General features: G+C 42.0%; 1 protein-coding gene across 1 annotated transcript; it reads right to left on the reverse strand.

The window, feature by feature from the left end:
• Positions 1 to 2,085: 2,085 nt before the first annotated feature.
• Positions 2,086 to 8,954, reverse strand: LOC138796993 (uncharacterized). The gene is made up of 6 exons (XM_069976757.1): positions 8,873 to 8,954; positions 8,705 to 8,772; positions 6,562 to 6,741; positions 5,355 to 5,375; positions 4,688 to 4,819; positions 2,086 to 3,369 (listed from the first exon to the last, which is right to left on the reverse strand). The coding sequence occupies exons 2-6, from the start codon at positions 8,756 to 8,758 to the stop codon at positions 3,157 to 3,159; spliced, it is 600 nt and encodes a 199-aa protein (XP_069832858.1). The 5' UTR covers positions 8,759 to 8,772; positions 8,873 to 8,954; the 3' UTR covers positions 2,086 to 3,156.
• Positions 8,955 to 23,493: the final 14,539 nt, after the last annotated feature.

The raw sequence follows: 23,493 nt of genomic DNA on the forward strand, positions 1-23,493 counted from the left end.
ACAGATACTAGAATTTAACTCTGACTTTGGAATTTGTGCAAGCTAAAACAGAGCTTTTCTTTTTTTTATCTTTTTTTTTTTTGTTAGGCGTTATTGAATTTATTAATCACGCAGATAGATTTGTATGTTGTGTAGTTCATCTAAAACAACCCCTCCTCGGACTACGACAAACCTAACATTTGGCATCCTGCGGAGGAGGGTAAAATGCTCAAAATATGGGGGCTCTGACTAAATATAGAGTTGGTTGAAATACCCACCCTGAGGTCCTATTGGTCATCTGATATTTTATATCCCACCCTACCCCATTTACAATTATATAATACCATAAATCCGCTAAGAAGCAATATTACACTTCCTCCATTTTTGGGCCAGTTCCCAATGCCCCCTCACACGGTAACGCCAACAATGACTGCCTTTGTAAATTTCGGCTAGTGATAAATTATTTTTAGTCATAAATTTGGGGAGGTGTACAACATGGAACAACATCCTTTAGTGGATGAGTTGCTAGTATTTTTTAAAAGGTGCTTGAACTTTCCCCAATACACGCCAATGGGGCCCATTTTTGTATTAAATATGTAACGCGAGACTGGCTATATCCACAAATTCTACATTTATGAGGGAAAAGATAGCCGAAGATCCCCAGCAGAATGCAGCAGCTCAGAATTGGGGTAAGGAGACTGAATACATAATAACAAGTATGCAATCACTTGTAAGTCCCACCATGGACAGCAACATATGAAAAGTTATTTCTGAGCGGACTACCCCTTTAATGTCGCAGGGAAAGTTGGATGCCCCTTTATATCCCCTTTTTAATATTGGGTAACATCTTTACACCAAAATCTACTATGCAAGTCTACCTCTGTACTGATGCTTTGCTGAAAAAAAAACGGAGCCTGTGGCACTGTTTGCTGGACTCAAAAACAGCCTCCAACCACTCTTGTCAGACAGATGGGGAAGAAATCAGGGGCCTCTTTAGCATGGGGTTACTTTGTGTTACTATGTTCACCCTGACCCATATTCCTGTATTTCGGTCAAGTTCTATTGTCTGTAACCCACCTGCATTCTGGACTATTAGAAAACAATTGGCGGACCTGGCAGACCAAATTTTGTAGCCTTATAGCACAGCCTATAGCCCAATTCAGTGTCAAGACCTGTCCAGAGTAGCAGCAAATCCCCAAAGAAAACTTCTTCTGCTCTGGACAGTTCCTGACATGGACAGAGGTGGCAGCAGAGAGCACTGTGTCAGACTGGAAAGAATACACCACTTCCTGCACCACATACAGCAGCTGAAATGTACTGGACTTGAGATTTATTTATTTTTTTGTAAAACTTTCTGGCACCAGTTTTTTCCAGTGTGCCCCTTTAATGTTCTTGCCTTAATAAATTACCACCAAACACAATATTTATTTTGTTTAAATGTTTATTACACGTCAGCTAAAATTTACGAAAATGTGACTGATGTAAATACAGAGAAAGTGTCAGAAAAATGCATGTAAAACATAAAGGTAGGTAATTCTATACAGATAATTACAATCAAGTATTAATGCGTGCAGGAGAAAGGTCTGTATTTCTGCAATGCACAAGACACTGGAAATTGCATACATGTCCCTAGTGTTATAGAAGTAGTCTCTAAATGAAGTGCTCATTACATGTCAGCAGCCAATACTATAGACATTTATATTCTTAAAGGGGTTGTCCAGCGAAAATCTTTTTCTTTCAAATCAACTGATATCAGAAATTTATATAGATTTGTAATTTACTTCTATTAAAAAATCTCAAGTCTTCCCATACTTATTAGCTGCTGTATGTCCTGCGGGAATTGTTGTTTTATTTTTAGTCTGACACAGTGCTCTCTGCTGACATCTCTGGCCGAGACAGGAACTCTGTCTCGGTTTTCTATGAATTCCCATAGAAAACCTCTCCTGCTCTGGACAGTTCCTGTCTCGGCCAGAGATGTCAGCAGAGAGCACTCTGTCAGACTGAAAATAAAACAACATTTCCTGTAGAACATACAGCAGCTAATAAGTATGGGAAGACTTGAGATTTTTTAATAGAAGTAAATTACAAATCTGTATAACTTTCTGACAACAGTTGATTTGAAAGAAAAACATTTTTGCTGCACAACCTCTTTAATTTAGGTTAGCTCTCCTCAGAGCAAGCACAGTAACAACGATTCTGGTGGGGAGGATTGATAAACAGCCGGTATATGGATGCCACGGAATAACTGATGGGCCTTCATAGATCCATTAGTATCACTCATAGATCCATCAGTATCCACCAGTATCACTCATAGATCCATCAGTATCCACCAGTATCACTAGACTTGCAGTATAGTCACAAATTTCAATACTTTTGAACCACAATGAACCTCAAATTCTGTAATTTTATAGCAGCAAAGTTAGCGTAACTAGAAATGACTGGGCCCCATAGCAAACTTTTGATTGCCCCCTACCCTGCCCGACTGACCGCTAAGCCATCAAGTGTAGTCATAACATCTGACTAGCGCTTGCATTTAAAGGGACATTTGCAGGATCCGAGAGGCCATCTTGGCCATCAGGTACTTCAAATGATGACGGCTCAGGTGGTCTAGTGTATTGCAGGAGTGGGCCACTGAGTCCCTTGATGTTACGGGCCCCATAGCAACCGCTATGGCTGCTACAGTGGTAGTTAGGCCCCTGGTTAGGGGGCATTCCTACGTTCTGTGCATGGTCCATAGTTACAGATTTTGAGCAATAGAACGGACTTAAGACTTCCCGACCTCATCATTCGTTTTGATGCCAGGATCTCTGAAACTGGTTCCATTGCACATTCGGATAATGAATGAAGATGCCGGGAACTCCGAAGTCCGTTCCGTTGCACATCATCCTTAATTATGGGCCGTGCACGAAACGTGTGAATGCCCGTTAGTAGACACTTGCATACACTAGTGTCGGGCTGGTTTGAGGACCCTCTCAAAGCTAAGACCAGCTTGGTGACTGACAATCTTATTTTGTTACTGTATTCTAAGTGAGTGAGGAGAAGACATTGGTTCCTACTTGTGTATAAAGTAAACTCTGAGCAGGCTCAATGGATAATTACATTGACAGAACAGAAATCATTCACACAAATAGTAATACAGAGGACAGCGAAGGGTAATGGAAGGATATGCTGTCACGCTCAGGGCTGGAACACAGTTGTCCTCTCCTCTGAGCTTTCTTCAGATGTGTCTGGATCTGCTGTAGTGAGACCAAGGATGCCTTGTAGAAGGTTCTTCCTAGTGCTATGCTCATGGCTGTCTTCTTCTGAGCTGGCAGATGGATGGGACTGGTGACTTGTGCTCTCAGTGGTCGCACTCTCTTCAGAGTGTTGTGAGGAGCTTCCATGGGCCACCTGCAGCGGAAAATCAGACTAAAATCTTTATACATTGGAATGGTCATATGTGAGTAAAATAAGTTAAAAATATATAAGTAAAATTTTTTGTTTTGTTTTGTTACTATGCCTTTATAAAATATATTGATCGCAGTGTTGTCCGCTTCTGGGACCTGCAGCGATCAGCTATAATCTGTTGAGGAATCTGGCAGCAATTGTTCATTATATCTATAACACCAACACAGGAGGAAGTAACCAAGGACTAAAATCAATAGGGTGTCTGTAATGTACAGATATGCCAGGTCTGCTTCTTGTGGCTGGAGTTGTCCTTTAATTTTCAGTTATCTTTGTCGTTCACTCTAGTAAATTAAGCAGAAAGATCCAATATGGCTGATCTCCTTTTCCTACTAGGTGAACAGATATACTCATATTTAATATTTAAAGTGAATGTACCATTAGGGGTACATCGCTTTAAAGGGGATCTGTCACCCTGGCTGCTGGGGTGAAGCCCTACCTGACCCCTCGGTGGAGCCCCTTATACTTATGCCTCTCTCGAAGTGTGCACTCACACAGAGGAGTCTGACGCCCATAGAGAATAACTGGAGCACTCATTCTCTATGGGCATCGGACTCATCTCTGGTGGGCGCGCGCACGGCTTTCGACTGGGATTTCTCGTCGGCTGGATGGGGTCCGGGACCGGGACTTCAAGGAAGGGTTAAGTATAAGGGGCTCCATTGGGGGGGATTGTTAGGTGGGCTTCACCCTGGAAGCCAGGGTGACAGGTCTCCTTTAAGTTTTATACATGAATGGATTAGCACCGTCCCGACATGAAGCAGCGGGGGCTGGCCCGCCGGCCCCCAAGTGTGACAATCTCCCCTCTGTGATGAGGCTCCAATTAGAATCAGTGGAGCTGTGTCACAGAGGGGGAGGAGGTTCCTTCACACTGGAGCCGGCAGGCTCGCCCCCAGTGCTTCATGCTAAACGCCGGTTCAAAAAAAGCAACCATGCCGGCGCTAATCCATTCATTTAAAAAACTTAAAGCAATGTACCTAATGGTACATTCACTCTAAAGATGTCAGATTTTGGTGAAAAAAGTCAAGTGTAATCTACAAACAAAAATCTATCATGGCTATAAAGATGTTTGGTTGTAGACTAGAGATGAGCAAACCTCAGGCACACTCTGTTTCCCAGGACTCTCTAGGGCCGCATCCAACTTCTTTAGCCACCGTTATTCATATGCCGAACGCTATGGTTCAGACACACCTGAGCGTGCTCGTGCTTCACTCATCTCTATTTTATACCTATAGACAAAATACAGTTCGGGCTTTTCATACATTACCTGTCCAAGATCACGTCTACGGCGCGAGTCGCCCCTGGCCTGTACAAGTGTTGTTTCATCGGGAGTTGGGGCTGTGCCGACCTCTTCTGATGAGGAGGAAGAGTCTGGGTGGCTTTCAACTGAGTTTGTGTCCTGTATAAATATGAAGGAAACAAACAGCACATCTGATTATCCACAACACTTTACACTGCGATAAAAACAGACACAGATGACGGGTTAACATGGACGCATTGGGGGAGATTTATCAAACATGGTGTTAAGTGAAACTGGCTCAGTTGCCCCTAGCAACCAATCAGATTCCACCATTCATTTTCCAAAGAGTCTGTGAGGAATGAAAAGTGGAATCTGATTGGTTGCTATGTTTGATAATTCTCCCCTATATGTCTTTAGTTTGTAAACAGTAAAGCCCGCCATGAACAGCCATATGACAATGACCATATCATAATTCTGTCCGACTGGACTGGACCAACAAGGGACATCTCTCTATCACAGTGAAACATATATTGTTCATACCATAGAATCATCAACACATGAAAATTTATTCTTTTGACATTTGAACTTTATAGTCTATTTGAATGCCATGTACATGAATGCTTTGTATACTTTTGCTATACATGCTTTGTATTATGTTAAATGATGCTGTCAAAGAGGAAAGTCTAGTACTCACCTGGATTGAAGATTCTGAAGACTGGATAACCAAAATAAAAGAAGAAAATGACGCATTATTCCTTGTATGCAAAACATTAGTAATATCATGTTATTAAGCAATATCCTGCCACATTACATAACATTTAGGCCATGTTCACATGGCTTAAGAGACTGGCCGTTCCGTGACCCGGCCGGGTAACGGAGCGCCCGGTCTCTGAAAAGATCATCCTGGCTGGTACTGCAGTACCGGCCAGATGATCTTTCAGCCCGCAGAGTTATGATGCGGGCACATCCGTGCGTGCCCGCATCAGAACTGTCCACTGCATAGTATGAAGCTTGCGGCCGCAGCCGCTCGCTTCATAGTTTGCACTGACAGGGTTTTTTATGGCTGCTATTCACTGAATAGCGGCCGCAGAAAACTGACATGTTGTTTGCGGCGCCGCTAGGGGACCCGGCCGGAGCGTATACCATAGACACCCGGCCAACATATTTTCTCGTATTAACTACGGCCGTTGTTGCAATCGGCAACAACGGCCGTAGAAATACGAAAAAATACGTTGTGTGAACATAGCCTTACATGGCATAATCTGCTAGAGAAAAATAGGAGCTAGAGATCCTCTTGTTTGCTTTGGCAGCACCTAGAACAGGGGTAGGGAACCTTGGCTCTCCAGCTGTTGCAAAACTACAACTCCCATCATGCCTGGACAGCCAAAGCTTTAGCTTTAGCCAAGGTTCCCTACCCCTGACCTAGACTTTCCTTTGCATTCGTCTGTATGCAATTTGACATCCTCTGACTATGTAGCCAAGTTAGTGCCAGAAATAGTTTGTATGCAGGGATCTAAAACTGAATGTACAAATACAATGTTTATTTTGCTGGTAACACAGTTTTGCAGTTTTATACTATTACATTATATTACTCTATGTCTATGTTCACACACCAAACTTTTTATGCAAAGAAAGGTCGCTGTTTTATATTTACACAACGTCCGTTCTTTTCATAATGCAATGATTTGCATTGAAGTCAATGCAAGCAAAGGCTGTCGTTTCACACAATGTATTGAACAATGGCCGTCGGAATAATGATCGCGTCAATTATTTTTGTGTCAATTATTGTTGTCCATAGACTTCAATGCAATTTTCGTTTAAAACAACGGCCATTGTTTATATGTTGTGTGAATATAGCCTATAACTGTATCTGCTGTATAATGTAAAATAAAATATTTTACGCTTTTAAGTGCACGTCTGCGGCGTAGACTGTCTCCTCTTCCTGTCTGAAAATCCTCTGTGATGATAGACTGAACTGTTGCTGTATTCGCAGTTGGGGCAGTTCTGAATCTTTCTTCTGACGATGAGGAGGAATCTGAGTGAGAATCTGATGTAGACTTGCTGTGGCTCTCACTTGAATACTATAAATCAAGGAGAATACAATATGTATAGAGCAAAACTAGTACAAGAGTGGAAGAAATGTAGATTTAAGTTCTACCCATTTAAAGGGAACCTGTCACCAAGACAATGCTGTCTAATCTATCACCATCATGTTATAGAGCAGAAGGAGCTGAGCAGATTGATATATAACTTTGTGGGAAAAGATTCAATATAACTTGTAACATGTTGATTGACATCCCTGATCATTCTGTGTTAGGAGTCCAGTGGGCGGTGTCACTCCATGGAATAGACTCTTTACCATGGAAACATGGTAAATTACAAGTTATACTGAATATTTTCCCATAAAGATATATATTAATCTGCTCAGCTCTTCATCTCGGTAACATGATGCCCATAGCTTAGAAAGCATTTTAATGGCGACGGGTTCCCTTTACAGCAGTATCTACTCAATAAGGGGTAGGGAACCTTGGCTATACAGCTGTTGCACAACTACAACTCCCATCATGCCTGGACAGCCAAGGCTTTAGTTTTGGCTGTCCAGGCATGGTGGGAGTTCTAGTTGTGCAACAGCTGGAGAGCCAAGGTTCCCTACCCCTGTACTAAATCATAAACCACACCATATCAGTATTAGCCCCCTAGGTAATAAACAATTGCCAAAATGTTTTCTACTTTTTATTATTGAATGCATTGGACTATTGCTACTATTGTTAGATACAATATACATTATGTAAGTATAAGTATGAAGAAGCACTACAGATAAATGTATTTAGTGCAATTCTCAGCAGATAAAAAAATGCAGTGCGGCACTCACCAATACACTTTGAAACACAGGCTTTTTTTCTATCACAGTTATAGATTTAGATAAACAAAAGGCAACAAGCGCTTCACGCTCTTGTGTGCTTCCTTCTGACTCTTCTTCTTGTCTTGCCATTTTGTTTGACTGCATGTATAACTGTGATGAAATAAAGTCTGAATTGTAAAGTGTCTTGGTGAGTGCCCCACTGCATTTTTCTTTATCTGCTGAGAATTGCACACCTAGGACTTGATTACTTCAGTGCTGAGCACCACGACTATTCAGAAAACTGCATGTGTGTGAATAGTGCCAAGGTTGTTGTTTCTGATATTTTTTTTTTATGTATTTAGTTATTTGATTGTAATTTAGAGTTATCACAAGGGAACCTATCCTCATGCTGCCGAACCACTCCCACTGTACAACGATGTATCATTCAGTCTAGAAAAAACACTGCAGACCTTTAGAGAAATCATAGTTATAAAGCCAAATGGGAACGGGGCTCCCAGCCGTCCCAAAACAGGGAGCGATCTCTCATCGTTCAGAGGGAATTTATACATCATTTACATTAGGGAGACTATCAGCTTTTTATGCAGCCCATAGTTTGGGCTGTATAAAATTGATGTCAAGTTTTCTTTAAATTAACCCTTTAAAGCAGGGATGGGGAACCTTCGGCCCTCCAGCTGTTGCAAAACTACAACTCCCATCATGCATGGGCAGCCGAAGCTTTAGCTTCGGCTGCCCATGCATGATGAGAATTGTAGTTTTGCAACAGCTGGAGGACCAAAGGTTCCCCATCCCTGCTTTAAAGGTTCAGCTCTGCTATATCTATAAGAAACACTTTGAAATGCAGACATTGTATATATAAATTGTATTGTATAAAATACTAGCATAATGTGAATAATCTAAATTTTAAACCTGGAAATTAAAAAATAAATAAATAAAATAAAAAATATGCAATCATTTAAGCCAGCACAAACATATAGGCAATAACTAAATATAAAGATCTATCGCCCAATCTAAGATTATGCTCATCCTTATAAATGCCACTCATGATAAAGTCTCACAATCTCTAATAATATAATAAAAACTATAATAATATTAACCAAATCCTGATGCATTGACTTCTACGCTTCCATCTATGTCTGGTATTAAATATATAGCAAATAAATAGGGAATAGAGAATTGCTCACAGGTAATGCGCAGGCCATGCCTACGAGGCAGACGATGAACACAGCAGTTTTCATTTTCGTCTCAATATCTATAAAATAATAAGATGTGATCGTTATATTAAATTACCATTTATTCTCTCATTGGCATAATGTATCTGTATGCAGCTGAAGTGCCCTAGCATGCATTACCTTGTCTGCAGTCCGGATGACGCTGCAAATCACTGTGAGCTCTTCTCCAATATTCAGCAGTGGATGGTGTGACAAGCCGGAGCAATGTTGTGCTGTGGAATGGACCAGCTCTCGCAGAATTTAAACCTACTGCATAGGCATCAGCAGCCAATCAGGAGAAGGCAAGGATTGTGACACCATAAGGTTTCTGACCACCTGATCTGCCCCCACTCACCCACACTTCCCCTTGGTTTGTGGTTTTTCTGTCAACAGAACATGAAGGTTTCTGCACTGACATTACTGTTTGTCTAAAGTATAATTAGTTACTTTCATTCAGATGCATACTATTTAGCAATATGTAGGAAGTTTAAGCTGTGATTTGATTCTGTTTTTCTGAAAAGACTACATTGTGGTCAAGGAATGTACCTGTCCTGATCCCGGGGCGTACTTGCAATGAGTAATATAAACTAACAGGTAAGGTATTCAAGGTCAGGTAGGCTAGACTCCATTCAGTGACTCAGAGGAAGAATCGATTAATAAAGAAGATAAATTGTTCATTAACCAGAGGAAATTCATTCTTCTTCTTCTTCTTCATCTTCTTCTTCTTCATCTTCTTCTTCTTCTTCGCCTTAGTATTGTCTTGAGCTAAGTATTTTATACACTGAGGATGTAATATTAGTCTTCTATGAACAGGAGTGTAGAAACAGACTTTTCTAAAACTAGTTGTAAAGATGTCTCACACATTATACATGTCTTAACCCCTTCCCGTCAATTTGTATATATACGTTCCTACTGCACATACCCCGTGCAGTAGGAATGTATATATACGTTCCTGACACTGACAGGGCTTCCTGATGTGAGCAGGATCGCTGTAGAGAGAGCGATCCTGCTCACATCAGTGTCCGGGGTTGCAGGTAGTGAGAGTCAGCTGCGATCCCGCAGCTGACTTTCATTAACCCCTTAAACGCGTGATCTACAGCAATCGCGGCGTTTAAGGTGCTCAGTGACAGATCAAGCATCTGTCATTGAGTGATCGAGACCCCCGCCGCCATGCTGCGGAGGTCCAGATTGCATTTGCCGACAGGCGGGGGTAAGCTCCTTACCTCCGTCCTGTCGGATCGGCGATCTATGTGTTGAACCTGCTCTCAGGCTCTATACATAGATCACAGATAACACTGATCTATGCTATGCTACGGCATAGCATAGATCAGTACATGCAATCTAGTGATTGCAAATTTTACAGTAAATGAAAGTGTAATAAAAAAACGTTTAAAAGTTAAAAGTATTAAAAAACCCTTATAACCCCCCCCCCCCAATGAAAGTTTAAAAGACCCCCTTGCCCATTATAAAATTAAAAATATATATATATAAAAAAAAAATTACATATCGTAGCGTGCGGAATTGTCCGATCTATTAAAATATAACATTATTGTTCCCACACGGTGAACGGCGTAAACGGGGGGAAGAAAATAAAACGAACCAGGATTGCTGATTTTATTAAACTATATATCACAAAAAAAAATTAATAAAAAGCAATCAAAATTTTTCTGTTATACCAATATAATATTAATAAAAACTAGAGATCATGGCGCAAAAAATGACACCCCAACCAGCCCTGTAGGTTGAAAAATAAAAAGGGCAGACATTATACATGTATCTAAGATAGAAAGGGGCATATATATATATATATATATATATATATTTTTTTTTTTTTTTTTTTAAGTATTTCCCATATTTTAAACAACTGTCAAAAAGGAAACATCACTTAGGTGGTTAATAATAGTTTTATCAGCTTAAAGGGGTATTCCACTGAAGTTAAACATTTAAAGGGGTTATCCAGCACTCCAAAATCTTTAACATGTTGCTGCCATATTAATAAGAATAATAAACATGTTATGTCTGTCTCTCCACGCTCTCCCGATGCGGTCTCCGGTGTCTTCCGGTGTTTGTAGTCTGTAGTGACAGCCTGCTCAGCCGCTCACTGGCTACGGTGCTGTCCGGTCTCAGTCAGTGATTGGCTGAGTGGGCTGTCACTCCAGAGAGGAGCTTGTCTTGGAAGTTACGGTCTCTAAAGAGAGCAGGGGACACAGGCGACTGCTTCGGAACACCAAGGGAGCACGGAGTGGTAAGCATACAATGTTTGTTATGTTTACTTATATGACAGCAACATGTTAAAATCTCGGAGGGCTGGATAACCTTTAAATATGTTCCTGCCTTGGTACAGAACCTAATAGCCTATTCTTACTTTTCCACACTCTCCCAGTGTCCTACTACATCATCTTCAGGTCCCCAGCTGAGCCATCATGTCTCCACTTCCCAGATGGACTTGTCTGGCGGTTAAAGTCTACTCAGCCAATCTCTGACTGAGACAGGACAGCGCTGTGGTCAGTGATTGGCTGAGTGGGCTGTCATCCCCAAATGAGTCTGTCTCACAAGGGGTAATCGAAATTGTTCAGCCGGGGCCCAAAGATAGAAGGGCACTGGGAGAGCATGAAAAGGAAAGAATAGGCGGTTTGTTATGTTCTTCCCAGGGACAGCAACATTGTAAATGTTAATTGTGAGCGAAATATTCCTGTAAAAAATCTTTCCCATAGTTTGAACATTTGTCAAAATGACTAAAAAATCACTTAGCAAGCAGAAAAAAAGTTTTACTCTGCTGCATGACGGAGAGGGGCGGCAACTAGTCATCTGGGCGGGGAGCCACTCAGACTAGTCACCACTCTCTCCCTGTTAGCGCGCAGTGCAGGGATGATTGACAGGCAGAGACCCGTTAGTGATCATTAAGGTAAATGATGGGTGTATGTATTTCATTACCTGGTGTTCTATGGTAAAATAGGGGGTTAAAAGGGTATTCCACTCAGAATTTACTTGCTCAGGCGCAGAACAGGAAAGCATCCGGTTTTTCAGCGCTCCCATAGAGTTCTATGGGGGCGTCCGTGCCGGAATTCTGGACGAAAATAGGACAGGATCTAAAAAATCCTGACCTATTTTCCGGAACGAACACCCTTCAGGAAAAATCCTGAAGGGTATCCGTGATTAATGTAACTCTATGGGTCAGGAAATGCGCCTGGATTTTCTGATAAGAAATCCGGGTGGATTTTCCAGACATGTGAAGGGGGCCTAATGAATATTGTTATAGTCTTGGAGCGATAGATCATAACATATCCATGTGTCACTGAAGACAGGGTAAAGGATGTCTGCATAATACTCGAGTAAAAACCTGGCACTATCCCTTTAAGGCACAAAATAGAAGGAACAAGGTCTCATGTTTATTATAGGAAAAATGATGATTTTAAATATACTATAACTTAAAATAACTTCATTTCCTACATTGCCTCATGATCGTTGTAATGAATGGAAAGATGTATTTTGTATCCGGTAGCCGATGACAAATACCCAGTGGGAAAAGTGTAACGTGGCTCTGCTTTTACAACTTAATGTTTAACCCTTTCTTTAGGGCCAGTTCACACTGAGCAAGATTGTCGGAATTCCGCGGCGGAGATTTCCGCTGCGCTCAGTGTGGTGCTGTAAGTGAATGAGAGGGCGCGCGCTCGTCCACTTCCTCTCCTCTCAGTTCAAGGAACTTACATGTCAGACGATGAGTGCGCACCCTCTCATTCACTTACAGCAGCATACTGAGCATGGCGGGATTCTGCCGATCTTGCTCAGTGTGAACTGGCCCTTACAATGGAAATTAAAATTTTAGCACTTTTAGTTTTTCCTGGTTACATTCTAAGAGCCATAACTCTTTTATTTTTCCATCTACAGAGCCATATAAGGGCTTGTTTTTTGTTGGGCCAAATTTAGTTTGTAGCAACTCAAAAAAGTGTCAAGTGAAATTGAAAATAAAGGAGGGGGGTGTTGTTTTTATATTAGTTATTGTGTGGTACAATTTATTGGTGTTATCTTTATTTTTCAGGTTGGTTCGATTACAGTAATGCAAATATGTATAATTTAGTTTTACTTTCCGTACACAGTGATATCAAACATGTTTGTTGATTTTGTTTCATTTTTTTTTTTTTTGTAAAGTAGAAAAATAGGGGGAACGGGGATTTACACTTTTACGATAGGATATATTTTAAAAAAAGTTTTATACACTTTTGTAAAATAACTTGATATTTACAAATTAATGCACCACCTATGTACTGAATTGATCCAACTCAGTGTTCTATTGCTTCAGTCTGCTGGAGACAGGCTGAATCAATCGCTGAGCCAGCCAACCCCAAAAGGCCTAACAGATGCTTTGGACTGGGCAAACCCTACATGCCGGATATTAGCGTCCTCCACTCACAGCAGTTCATGGTTTCCGTGTATTGAGCAGGCCCGAGCTCACTTCATACACCTTTGACAGCCATTTGAAAAAAATATGTATGATAGGACATTAAGAGGGTTAAGCAAGGTTAACCCCCCCCCCCATCTCACAACCAAATAGTAAAAAATCCCTATATCTCAGGAACATGAGGGGGTACAGCAATAAAACAAAAACAGCGTAGCAGTGCTATATAAAAAATACAGAATGCCATCAGTGTCCCCTAGATGCAGGTCCCACCATGGAGATCCATGCCTAGCTTTAGATCGAGGGCTTTTCAGTTTCTGGCTGCTGGAGGTGGTCGACAAGTAACTCTCATTGACTTTAATGGGAATTGTGCAAATGACGTAGATTATAAGCTAAACTGTTTGCATAACTGCAGGAGAGAAATTGGTTTTCGATGACCTCTAGTTGCTGCAAATAAGTGTATTCCTTTAAGGTCCCCATACACTGTATACTGATGTTGGCCATAACCACTGGTTCAGTCATCAGTATAGAGTGTATAGGGGCCTTCCGAGTCTCCACCGATAGATGATGTAGGTAGAGATAGGGACTGATATAATGGCATTTCACTGCCCGATGGTTTTGTTCTCAGAGAGATAAGCCGCCACTGTAGCATTCTGGCTACAGCTTACCCCTACCCCTAGGAGGATAGAAGAGAAAACTTGGCCGAACAATCGACCGTTATTGAAGGTTTATAGGCACTTTTACAGGAGTAAATATAAAATAATAACACAAAATATTATCCTATACTATAGAGTTCTTGTGACTGTTACTCTCTGTTTAAGGAGAATTCCTGCGTATTATAAAAGCCGACAGGGGCAGTGGGGAAATTGATTACAAGAACTAACTTGCCTCTCCCCGTTGAGCAGCAGGACTTTACCGCAGGACCCCCGCTGGGCTCCGGGATCTCCAGAGCTGACACGCCAGGTTATCAGTGCAGTTAAGCAGAGATCTCTGTCTTCTGCTTCTTAACCCTTTTTTGCAGCATGTAAGTAAACTTTGGGTCACTTACACACTGCAGTACATAGGGGTTAAGCAGAAGGACACACGTTCTTACCTTCTCCCCCGGGCCCCCCTCCTACACGGGCCCCATAGCAACTGCCTATCCTGCCTCTATGGTAGCTACGCCACTGCTTGTAATCAATTTCCCCTCTGCCCCTGCCAGCTACAGGATTTTATAATTAGCTGGACTTCTCTTTTAATCCTCAGTTCTTGTTTTATGTATTCAGAGATGTGAATTATCAATCACCAGATTTAAGGATTTTTTACTGTATATATTATTTTACTTTTTTTTTTACAGTAAAAGTGTTTTTATAGTAAAAGTGTTGATCTCCTCTTCCTTACTTTACAAACACATAAATAACGTTAAAGTACAGTAGACAGAGTAAGTTTATGTGCGGTCAACCATGGAGAGAAGTGGCTGTGTAACTTGGGCTTGAATGTTGACACGGTCTATTCTTGAGTCCTACAAACTCAGTATGTGGGCATATTATTTGTCTACATGAGTTCACTTCCAGGAGCAGCACCCACTCATGGAGAATTTATTGCTTAATCGCAAAAGGGGGTTTAGAATGAATATCTGAATTGTTGTCTCTTTCCTGTGGTTTTTAGGCCACACAAAGCAGTAGGAAAATGTGAAAGGTTTCCAGTTACTAATTTACTTGAGCCGCGAATAATTAGACACATCATCGCGAGGGTGTCTGATCCAGCTTATGGTGGATGTTTCAAAGGGAACACATGCCTAGAGATATTGCACACTATCAGAGGATATAAACAGAATATTATTTCCCAACAGAAGTCAAGCAGATAACACAGCAGCAAAGCTGATATACCTACATTGGTATTTTCCTACATAGCAAATAAATACATTTAAGTAGTTCCGAGGTCCTGAGGATTATGAAAAACTTAGTTTATGCTTCAACAATATAGAATAAACTGGAAAAGAAGAGAATTTTACTGTCAAAAATTTAATTATAATGTGATGAAATGTGTTTGTTGACTATGAGAAGGTTTACCAAGAGAAGAACAGAGTAGTCATTAAAAAACTTAAAGGAGTTGTCCGGCCAAGACCCCTTTTTATGAAATGTCCTTGGAGAACATGGGGAAAAAAAATAACACATACTTACCTCCCTGGCTCCAGCACCACCACTAGTATTTGGCTGCTCTTGTTCCCAGTGTGCGACTGCTTCCGGGTTCTGAGACATTGCGTAGCTCACCTCTGCCACTGAATGGCTGAGGGGGCCTGTTACGTCATGTTCTATAACTCAGAAGCGGTTGCACACAGGGGACTAAAGTAGCTGAGTACCAGTGGCAGGAAGGGAGCTAGGGAAGTAAGTGTGTGATTTTTTTTCCCCTTTTTTTACCCACCCCCTCCCAAGGCATTCCTAAAAAATAAGGGGTTTTGGCCTGACAACTCTTTTAACTTTTACTCAAACTCTCTAAAAAGGCGATTGATACCTGAAATAAATATATGCATCCACAAAAACAGCGCTATAACAGCATGTAACGCCTGGAGTAGTGGATCCACTGGACCGTCACCAGCGATGGCACTAACCTCACCAGGGAGCGGAGTCTAAGGGGCCGCTGGTTTTCACCAGAGCCCGCTGCAAGGCGGGATGGACTTGCTGCGGCAGGCGACCCCCAGGTCGCTACCCCTGGCTTGGTTGCTAGTGACGGCAGGCGAGGCGTGGCTGGAGCAGTAGGCAGGAGATAGTGCTGGCAGAGGTCTGCAGGCGTAACCGCAGGTGACAGGCTGAACACAGGAGCAATGAAGTGACAGGTGTGCAGGAACCAGGAACAAGGACTTGGGACCAGGTAGCGGATAGCAATCAGGAACAAGGACTTGAGACCAGGTAGCGGATAGGAAACAGGAACAACAGGGGGCTGGGCCAAACGCTATGGGAAGCATGTAGAGGCTCCAACACCTGTAGTGGGGCAGGGCTGGAACTTATAGGGAGTGATTGGTGCAACTAGCCAATTAAGGGCGGACTGGCCCTTTAAATCTGAGACAGGCGGCGCGCGCGCGCCGGCCGGCACAGACGGAGACAGGAGCGGAGGAGAGGTGAGGCGCCCCCAGGGGCCGAACTAGCAGCAGCGCCGGGTCCCAGCACAAGGACCCCGGCGGCTGCATGGGGCAGGAGGAGGTCGCGGCGGCGGCCCGGAACACGGGACGCCGCCGCGGCCGTGACACAGCAAACTTGCCTTGTGTTTCTGCAGGAGAGAAAATAGGCAAGGAGGGTGCACCCTTTTTGGGTGGTCCCATGATAGTGGCCCCTTCCTGAGTAACATGCCACCAAACTATGCCAACGTGTTTCTCCTGTCAGAATGAATTTATTTTAACAGTATACTGTATAAATTTAATGTAATGTAATTAAACACCACACATGTTGGTGCAGCATAGGTGTAACAAAGCTTTCTGTTACCAAGTGCAAAGATACAGTTTGCCGCCTAAAGCCAAATTCACACATCCGTAGAGCTGTCTGCAGCCGAGGACCGGGCAGCACTAGGGATGTGCATACATAGCCCCCCTTAATGCACGCAGGGAAATATTATAATTATTTTTTCTGGCATGAATCAAGTTCCTTTTATAGATCGGTAGCAACTATGGATGTTTAAAACGTTCCATTAAAATCTAGGACTATTATAATGTCCGCAATTCTGGATCCATAATTGCGGACAGTATAATACTGATGTTTGAAAGGGGCCTAAGTCTATGCTTACAGAACATAAAAAGAAAATTTACGGCATGGAAAAAATTGCTGTCTGTTTTTAATGGCACAAAATTCCAATAAAAAATAGCCGTCTAGCTGCAATTGGCAAAAAGGTCAATTCATTTTATGGCCATTAGAAATGTGTGTGTGGACACTAATGGTCTCTTTTACTGACTTTGAGGCATCAACTTCCAGACATATTTTCCTGCTCTTCCCAAAAATTTTTTTGCGATTCTCTGAAAGTTTTTCTGGCATGTATAACTTGTTATACCTCAGTGGACTTTTGATCCGGGCCAATCCATAACCTTACCTTTTTCTTTTTTGTTTTGTCATTACCTTTATCTTTGCACACTGTTTATTGATATGTCAAGATATGTTAAAAAAAATCCTTGGGTGTCCTACCTTTATATTTGTGCAATGGATGTTGGGTTGTATGCAAAAGTAGGTTTGGGAAGTACAAGTGGCCAGACAAGGATAGGAGGATTTTTGTTATGATATGGAGCCCCCAATATCTCTGAAGCTTTGTGGGAAACAGATCACTGATCTCAGGGAGACCAGCCAAAGATAACACCGCCGGCTGCTGGTTAAAGCGCTCAGCACAGTGAAATCCTAGGTGCATTGCTCCCTGGGAAATATGAATAAGCAAAGAAAAGCCAACAAAGCTTCATTTTAGAGTCTCAAAACACAGGACTAGCCAGATATCCCTCCGGGAAGGACCCATCCAAGGGGTAGCTTCTGTAGGGAAACCACCAAAACCACCATATTAAGTGGCCCTATAAGTCAATGTAATGACAAGGAAAAAACCAAGGCCAGGTATCCATCCACAAACAGCTGTTTCAGGGTGTTGCCCCTCATTAGTGTGGAGCAGGATTATGTCTAGGTTGGAGCAATGCCTAGTAGAGCCATTAGAGAAACAGATCACTGATCTCAGGGAGACCAGCCAAAGATAACCTTGTCGGCTGCTGGTTAAAGCGCGCAAAACAGTGAAATCCTAGGTACATTGCTCCCTGGGAAATATGAATATGCAAAAAAAGAGAGTGGAGCCTCATTTAAGAGTCTTAAAACACAGAGCTAGCCAGATATCCCTTCGGGAAGGGCCCAGCCGAGGGGTGGCTCCTGTAGGGTTTTCTCTCACTCCTGCCATACATCCTTCCCATACACAGGATCGTCTGGCATGGCCCAGCACTCCTGTACTCTCTATGGGGAGAATAGAGGTTTTTCATCACGGCCGACTCCTATATGATGTTGGTGGCTCTAGATGGCCACATACACCTTGTACTGGCGGCCAAATACGTTGTGCGTGGCGGGTTCAGCCAACATAAGTCTAAAGTGTATGGGGATCTTTAATGTAGTCCAAACATGATCTTTCCCAAAATACACACAAATTAATTTTTATTTCTAATCTTTATAATGCAATTTTATAATCCAAGGTAGTTACAACTTGGAATTTCTCTAGTGAATAAAATATTATCTTGCCTCGGCTTACGTCACCAACACTATGCAGTGATCAATATAGATACTGTATTCCAAGGAAGCCAACCATTGTTCTACAGCTGGCATTCACAAGAGAAAAAAAGGTTAGATTAGCTATTTTTGATGAAAGTCTTAACTGTTTCCTCTACTTTTTTTGTAAAAAAAAACAAAAAACAAAAACAAACATACTATAACAGTAAAAACTTCAGTAAATTCCACACTTGGATAATTATTGCTTTTCCTTAAAAACCAATGTGGTAGAAGAGTTCAACATGTCATACAAGTCTCTTCATTCAAATTTTCTGTAAATGATATGTACACAAACCATAGAAAAGTGCTGGTACAGGATGCACAGTACATTAAGAGTTAATCTCAGCATTTCAGCCCATCATTTAATAAATTGGCAGGTTTTTAAAAATAGTATAGAATTGGATGCAGATTTTTCTTAAAAATAAAATTATGGTCTTTCTGTAGTGGACAGGTTACAAAATAACATGTATATTTGTACTGATTTTAGAGTGTGTTAAATGTCCTCTGTGACCCATATAGTTTTGGCAAATATAATTTCAGAGAAAGCCGTATACAGAAGGATTTCATCTGCCTGATATCTAATAGTGACAGACTTGTCCTTAAAGAGGTTGTCCGAGCAAAATTAACTTGTACCCTATCCACAGGATAGGGGACAAGTAAGAGACTACAGGGGGTCCGACCTCCGTCCCCCCTGCTGATCTCCGTATTGGACCCCCAGCTTCTTTGTTTTGAATACAGCATGTGACCCGCGGCTCTATTTATTCCTATGGAGGCGCCGTAAAAGGGCCGAGTAAGCACTTTCCAGCTTACTTGGCTTTTTCCGGCAACTCCATAGGAATGAACAGAGCCACCAGAAAGAGCCGAGTAAGCACTTTCCGGCTTACTCTGCTCTTTCTGATGGCTCCATAGGAATGAATAGAGCCGCGGGTCATGTGCCATACTCTTGGCTGTATTCATAACAAAGAAGCCGGGGGATCATCAGGGGTACTGAGGTCTTACCACTCTCAATCTCTTACTGGTCCCCTATTCTGTGGATAGGGGGCAAGTTAATTTTGCAACCTCTTTAAGTCTCCTTGCACATGTCCATACTTACAATTATGGACGGTATGTAGACCCATTTTAGTCTATAGGCCAGTGCACGCAATTCCATGCAATTGCCCAAAAATTTGTAATATTTGACCTACCCTACAAGTTTAACTATATTAGATGAGATGGTAATACCGCTTTAAAGCATACTTATCAGTTAAACAAACTTCTGACATATAGCAACATGTCAGAGGTTTATATGGGTGGGGGTCTAGGTGCTGAGGCCCCTACTGTCCCTGCCCCTTTATCTCTGCTCTCACTGCTTAAGTAGCAGTAGATGGATTAATAATGGGAGCCTATGGAACTTACGGCGATTGCAGTTATAATTCCATTATAATTCCATCCATGGAATGTTGCTATGTCACAAGTTTGTTTAAATGATACGTATGCTTTAAGCTAATTTCTAGATGGTCACTATGGAAAAAATCCAGTTTTTATAAATAAGGGCCTACTGTACTATATGCCTGACAGAGATTATCAGTGTATATGAGTATTAAAATCTTTTTATTGTCTGTTAAATGATCACATTTTAGCTCTGTTTTCATGTAGCTTTGTTCCAGGAACTCTAGGAGCTATATTGATTTCTGCTGAAAGCCAAGTATAATAAGTAACTAGGTACTTCCTCCTTTACTTATACCACTCTAGCATAATACTTTCCAGCATTCTGTTTTCCTAAATTACTCAAAAAATTCCAAACCTCATGGTCTGTAAATTAGCATGAACTCTCTGGTGCTCTGATTTGTCACATGTTTGGGGAAGTAAAAACTGACAAGTTTTTGGAATGTGGTGTGGATTTTACATGAGATAAACAAATAAGACGGACACTGCGGGAATAAATTGAGGGTATATTCACACGGGCGGGCTCGCAGCGAGATTCTCGCTGCGAGCCCGGCAGGTTCTGGCAGTTCCCATACACTACATACTTGCTGCGGTCTAAACGACCGCAGTGAGTATGTAATTATACCACCCTTAACCCCTTCTGCTCCCGCCCGACTCCCCCGCTGTAAGCATACATTACCTGTCCTTGCTGCACGGGTCCGGCGTCCTGCTCTCCCGCCCGGCCAATCAGTGGCTGCGGCTGGGCAACACACTAATTGGCCGGACAGGAGAGCAGGACGCCGGACCCGTGCAGCGAGGACAGGTAATGTATGCTTACAGCGGGGGAGCCGGGCGGGAGCAGAAGGGGTTAAGGGCGGTATAATTACATACTCGCTGCGGTCGTTTAGACCGCAGCAAGTATGTAGTGTTTGGGAACTGCCAGGACCTGCCGGGCTCGCAGCGAGAATCTCGCTGCGCGCCCGCCCGTGTGAATATACCCTAAAAGTGTGTTTTATTTTCAAAAAAAATTTTTTTTTTATTTATTTGTTTACGGCGTTAATCGGGCGGGATAATTAGTGTAACGGGTTAATAGATGGGGTCATTACAGACGTGGCAATACCAAATATGTGTATGTTATTCATAGGGGATCATTTATAAAGGTGTTTATTTATTTATATTTATTTATTTAATTAATTCATTCATTCATTCAACGTATTTATTTATGTAACTTATTTATTTATGTGTGTGTGTTTTCACTTTAACATTTTCCAGGTACATCTATAATTCATTACAGCACATGATCTGTGCAGTAATGTATTACACAGTAAATGAGCTGTCAGTACACTGACAGATCATTTACACAATCAGACCCCTGCCTCATGGCAGGGGCCTGATCGGTATATACCATAGCAGACCAGACGCATTAAGCAGCATCTGGGTTGCTATGGTAACCTCCCCAGAGCTGTGTGATCACTCGCGGGGGTCGGAGGGACCGCTGCGCCTATGGGGTTAACTGCCCAGGGGGGAACATGGCTTCCCTCCGGGCAGGGCCAGCAGGAGGAGGCTGTGGGAGACAGCCTTCTCCTGCTACCCGATCGCCGCTAGAGACAGCGGGGGGAGGCAGGGAAAGCATGACGTTCCTGGAACGTTGCAGGAACTACCTGCTATACATGACTTTCCGGGAACGTCATTTTGCAGCAAGGGGTTAATAATTTACCAATCAAGTCTGTTACAATAAAAAAAATCTACAATCTTTTCTTTTTAAATGCATTTATTTTTATTTACCTAGTAAAATAACGGAAACAGGTTGGACGCCAAGTTATAAAGTGGTGCACCATGTTTTAAAGAAGCGCCTATGGTAATACAGTTTTTTTAAAATGTGCCACAAATAAAAGGATGGGGGCAGATTGTGACGTTTTATTTTTTTCACGCAAAAAAAAAAAAAGGCCAAACAAAATTTGTGTCTGTTCATAATCTTATAGCTGCATTGAGTTTCGTCCTGGTTAGAAATAGATTTTTGCTTGTAGTAATTTCCTTGCAGGCGGAGTAGCTTTACTACAGATATAAGTATATACTGTATTTGAGAGTTCAGTGACATCACCGCTGCTTTCTAGTGAATAGATAGGCTGTAGTCGCTGCAGGGCCTGACTAGGGCAAAAAAATCTGGCCTGGCACACAAACTACTCCACCAGCTCCAATAACAACATTAGAATGTAGGTTTACAATGTTATTTCAATATTCTAAGCCAGCATTCAATGCCAACATTCTATGTCCACATAATCTCATCTGGCATTTGCCAGAACTGCCAGATGGCCAGTCCGGCCATGATTCTGAGTGATGTCACTGTTATTTTCAAGTGAACGGATCGGCTGTATTCTTAGTGATATCACCAATTATAGAAATGTAGCGAAAGGAGGGAGTGGCCAAGAGGTCCAGGGTACCAGGCTAAAAATGCCATACACTACTACCACTCCTGTTTTAAATACAAGCTTGTTAGATTTAGTGATCCGGCCGTTGTAATCTGTCCATACTGAGGTCACTATTGTGGTCAGTGATTGGCTGCACAGCAACATCATTGTGCTGCTGATGTAAACAAGAAGCAATGGGACCATGGCATCTGTTGCATGGAATGCTGTGAGCTTTTAAAGGCAAGTATATTATTTTTATTACATTTAATCGTTTACCATCTCGTGCAATATTTTCAGCTCTAAAATCCTTTTAAGTAGTACCGTTTAATCATGTATACATTATTGATGTTGAGGTATAGTATAATTGCTGACGTTCTTTATTTACTTTTTTTTCTAATTCCTTGGTGAAGTGCCATCTCTTGCCAGTTTGTGTTGTTTACTGTTTAGTCAGCATTATTTATAGTCACACCGGGCTGAGAGCCCAGCCTTTATGCTAAATATGCAGCCCGCTGGACTGATTGACTGAAGGCAATGACTGGGCTGCATGCATGGCACCACAGCAAGAATCCAGCGAGTGTGGGGAGGGGGGATTTGTGTCAATAATCAGCTGGTAAGGCATATTGTTATAATATAGTACAGGCTTCTACACCAAGCACAGCTCTCAAACCTTTTTTGCACCAGGGACTAATTTTATGCAAGATAATTAGAAATGAGGGAACCTGGAGCATGCTCGAGTCGATCCGAACCCGAACGTTCGGCATTTGATTAGCGGTGGCTGCTGAACTTGGATAAAGCCCTAAGGCTATGTGGAAAAAATGGATATAGTCATTGGCTGTATCCATGTTTTCCAGACAACCTTAGAGCCTTATCCAAGTTCAGCAGCCCCAGCTAATCAAATGCCGATCGTTTGGGTTCGGATCGACTCGAACCCGAATCCGGTTCGCTCATCTCTAAAGATAATTTTGGCAAGGACCGGGATTATTTTTTTTACCAATAAACAAGGGACGAATAACACATCACACACTACCACCATATTGTTACTAAATAGAGCAGAGCAGAGCGGTGGTCGATAACCCAGAAAACAAGATGTCAACAATGGGAGGGAAGAAGGAGAAGGAGACAAGTTTGCCTAAATATTTAACTTGACAAGTCCTACAAGTATAACTATGTTAGTTGATATGGAAATGCTCCTTTAAAGGGGTTGTCCGGCGAAAAAAATTATTCACAGAATAACACACATTAAAAAGTTATACAACTTTGTAATGTATGTTATGTCTGTGAATGGCCCCCTTCCCCGTGTTTCCC

The sequence above is a fragment of the Dendropsophus ebraccatus genome, chromosome 7, assembly GCF_027789765.1.
Source record: "Dendropsophus ebraccatus isolate aDenEbr1 chromosome 7, aDenEbr1.pat, whole genome shotgun sequence".
NCBI classification, from domain to species: Eukaryota; Metazoa; Chordata; class Amphibia; order Anura; family Hylidae; genus Dendropsophus; species Dendropsophus ebraccatus.

Coding starts and splice junctions, on each gene's coding strand:
- LOC138796993 (XM_069976757.1), bottom strand. CDS start 8,758: ATGAAAACTGCTGTGTTCATCGTCTGCCTCGTAGGCATGGCCTGCGCA. Junction 5,376..6,561: donor GCAGACGTGCACTTAAAAGC/GTAAAATATTTT, acceptor TTGGTTATCCAG/TCTTCAGAATCTTCAATCCA. Junction 3,370..4,687: donor GTAGACGTGATCTTGGACAG/GTAATGTATGAA, acceptor TTTCCGCTGCAG/GTGGCCCATGGAAGCTCCTC.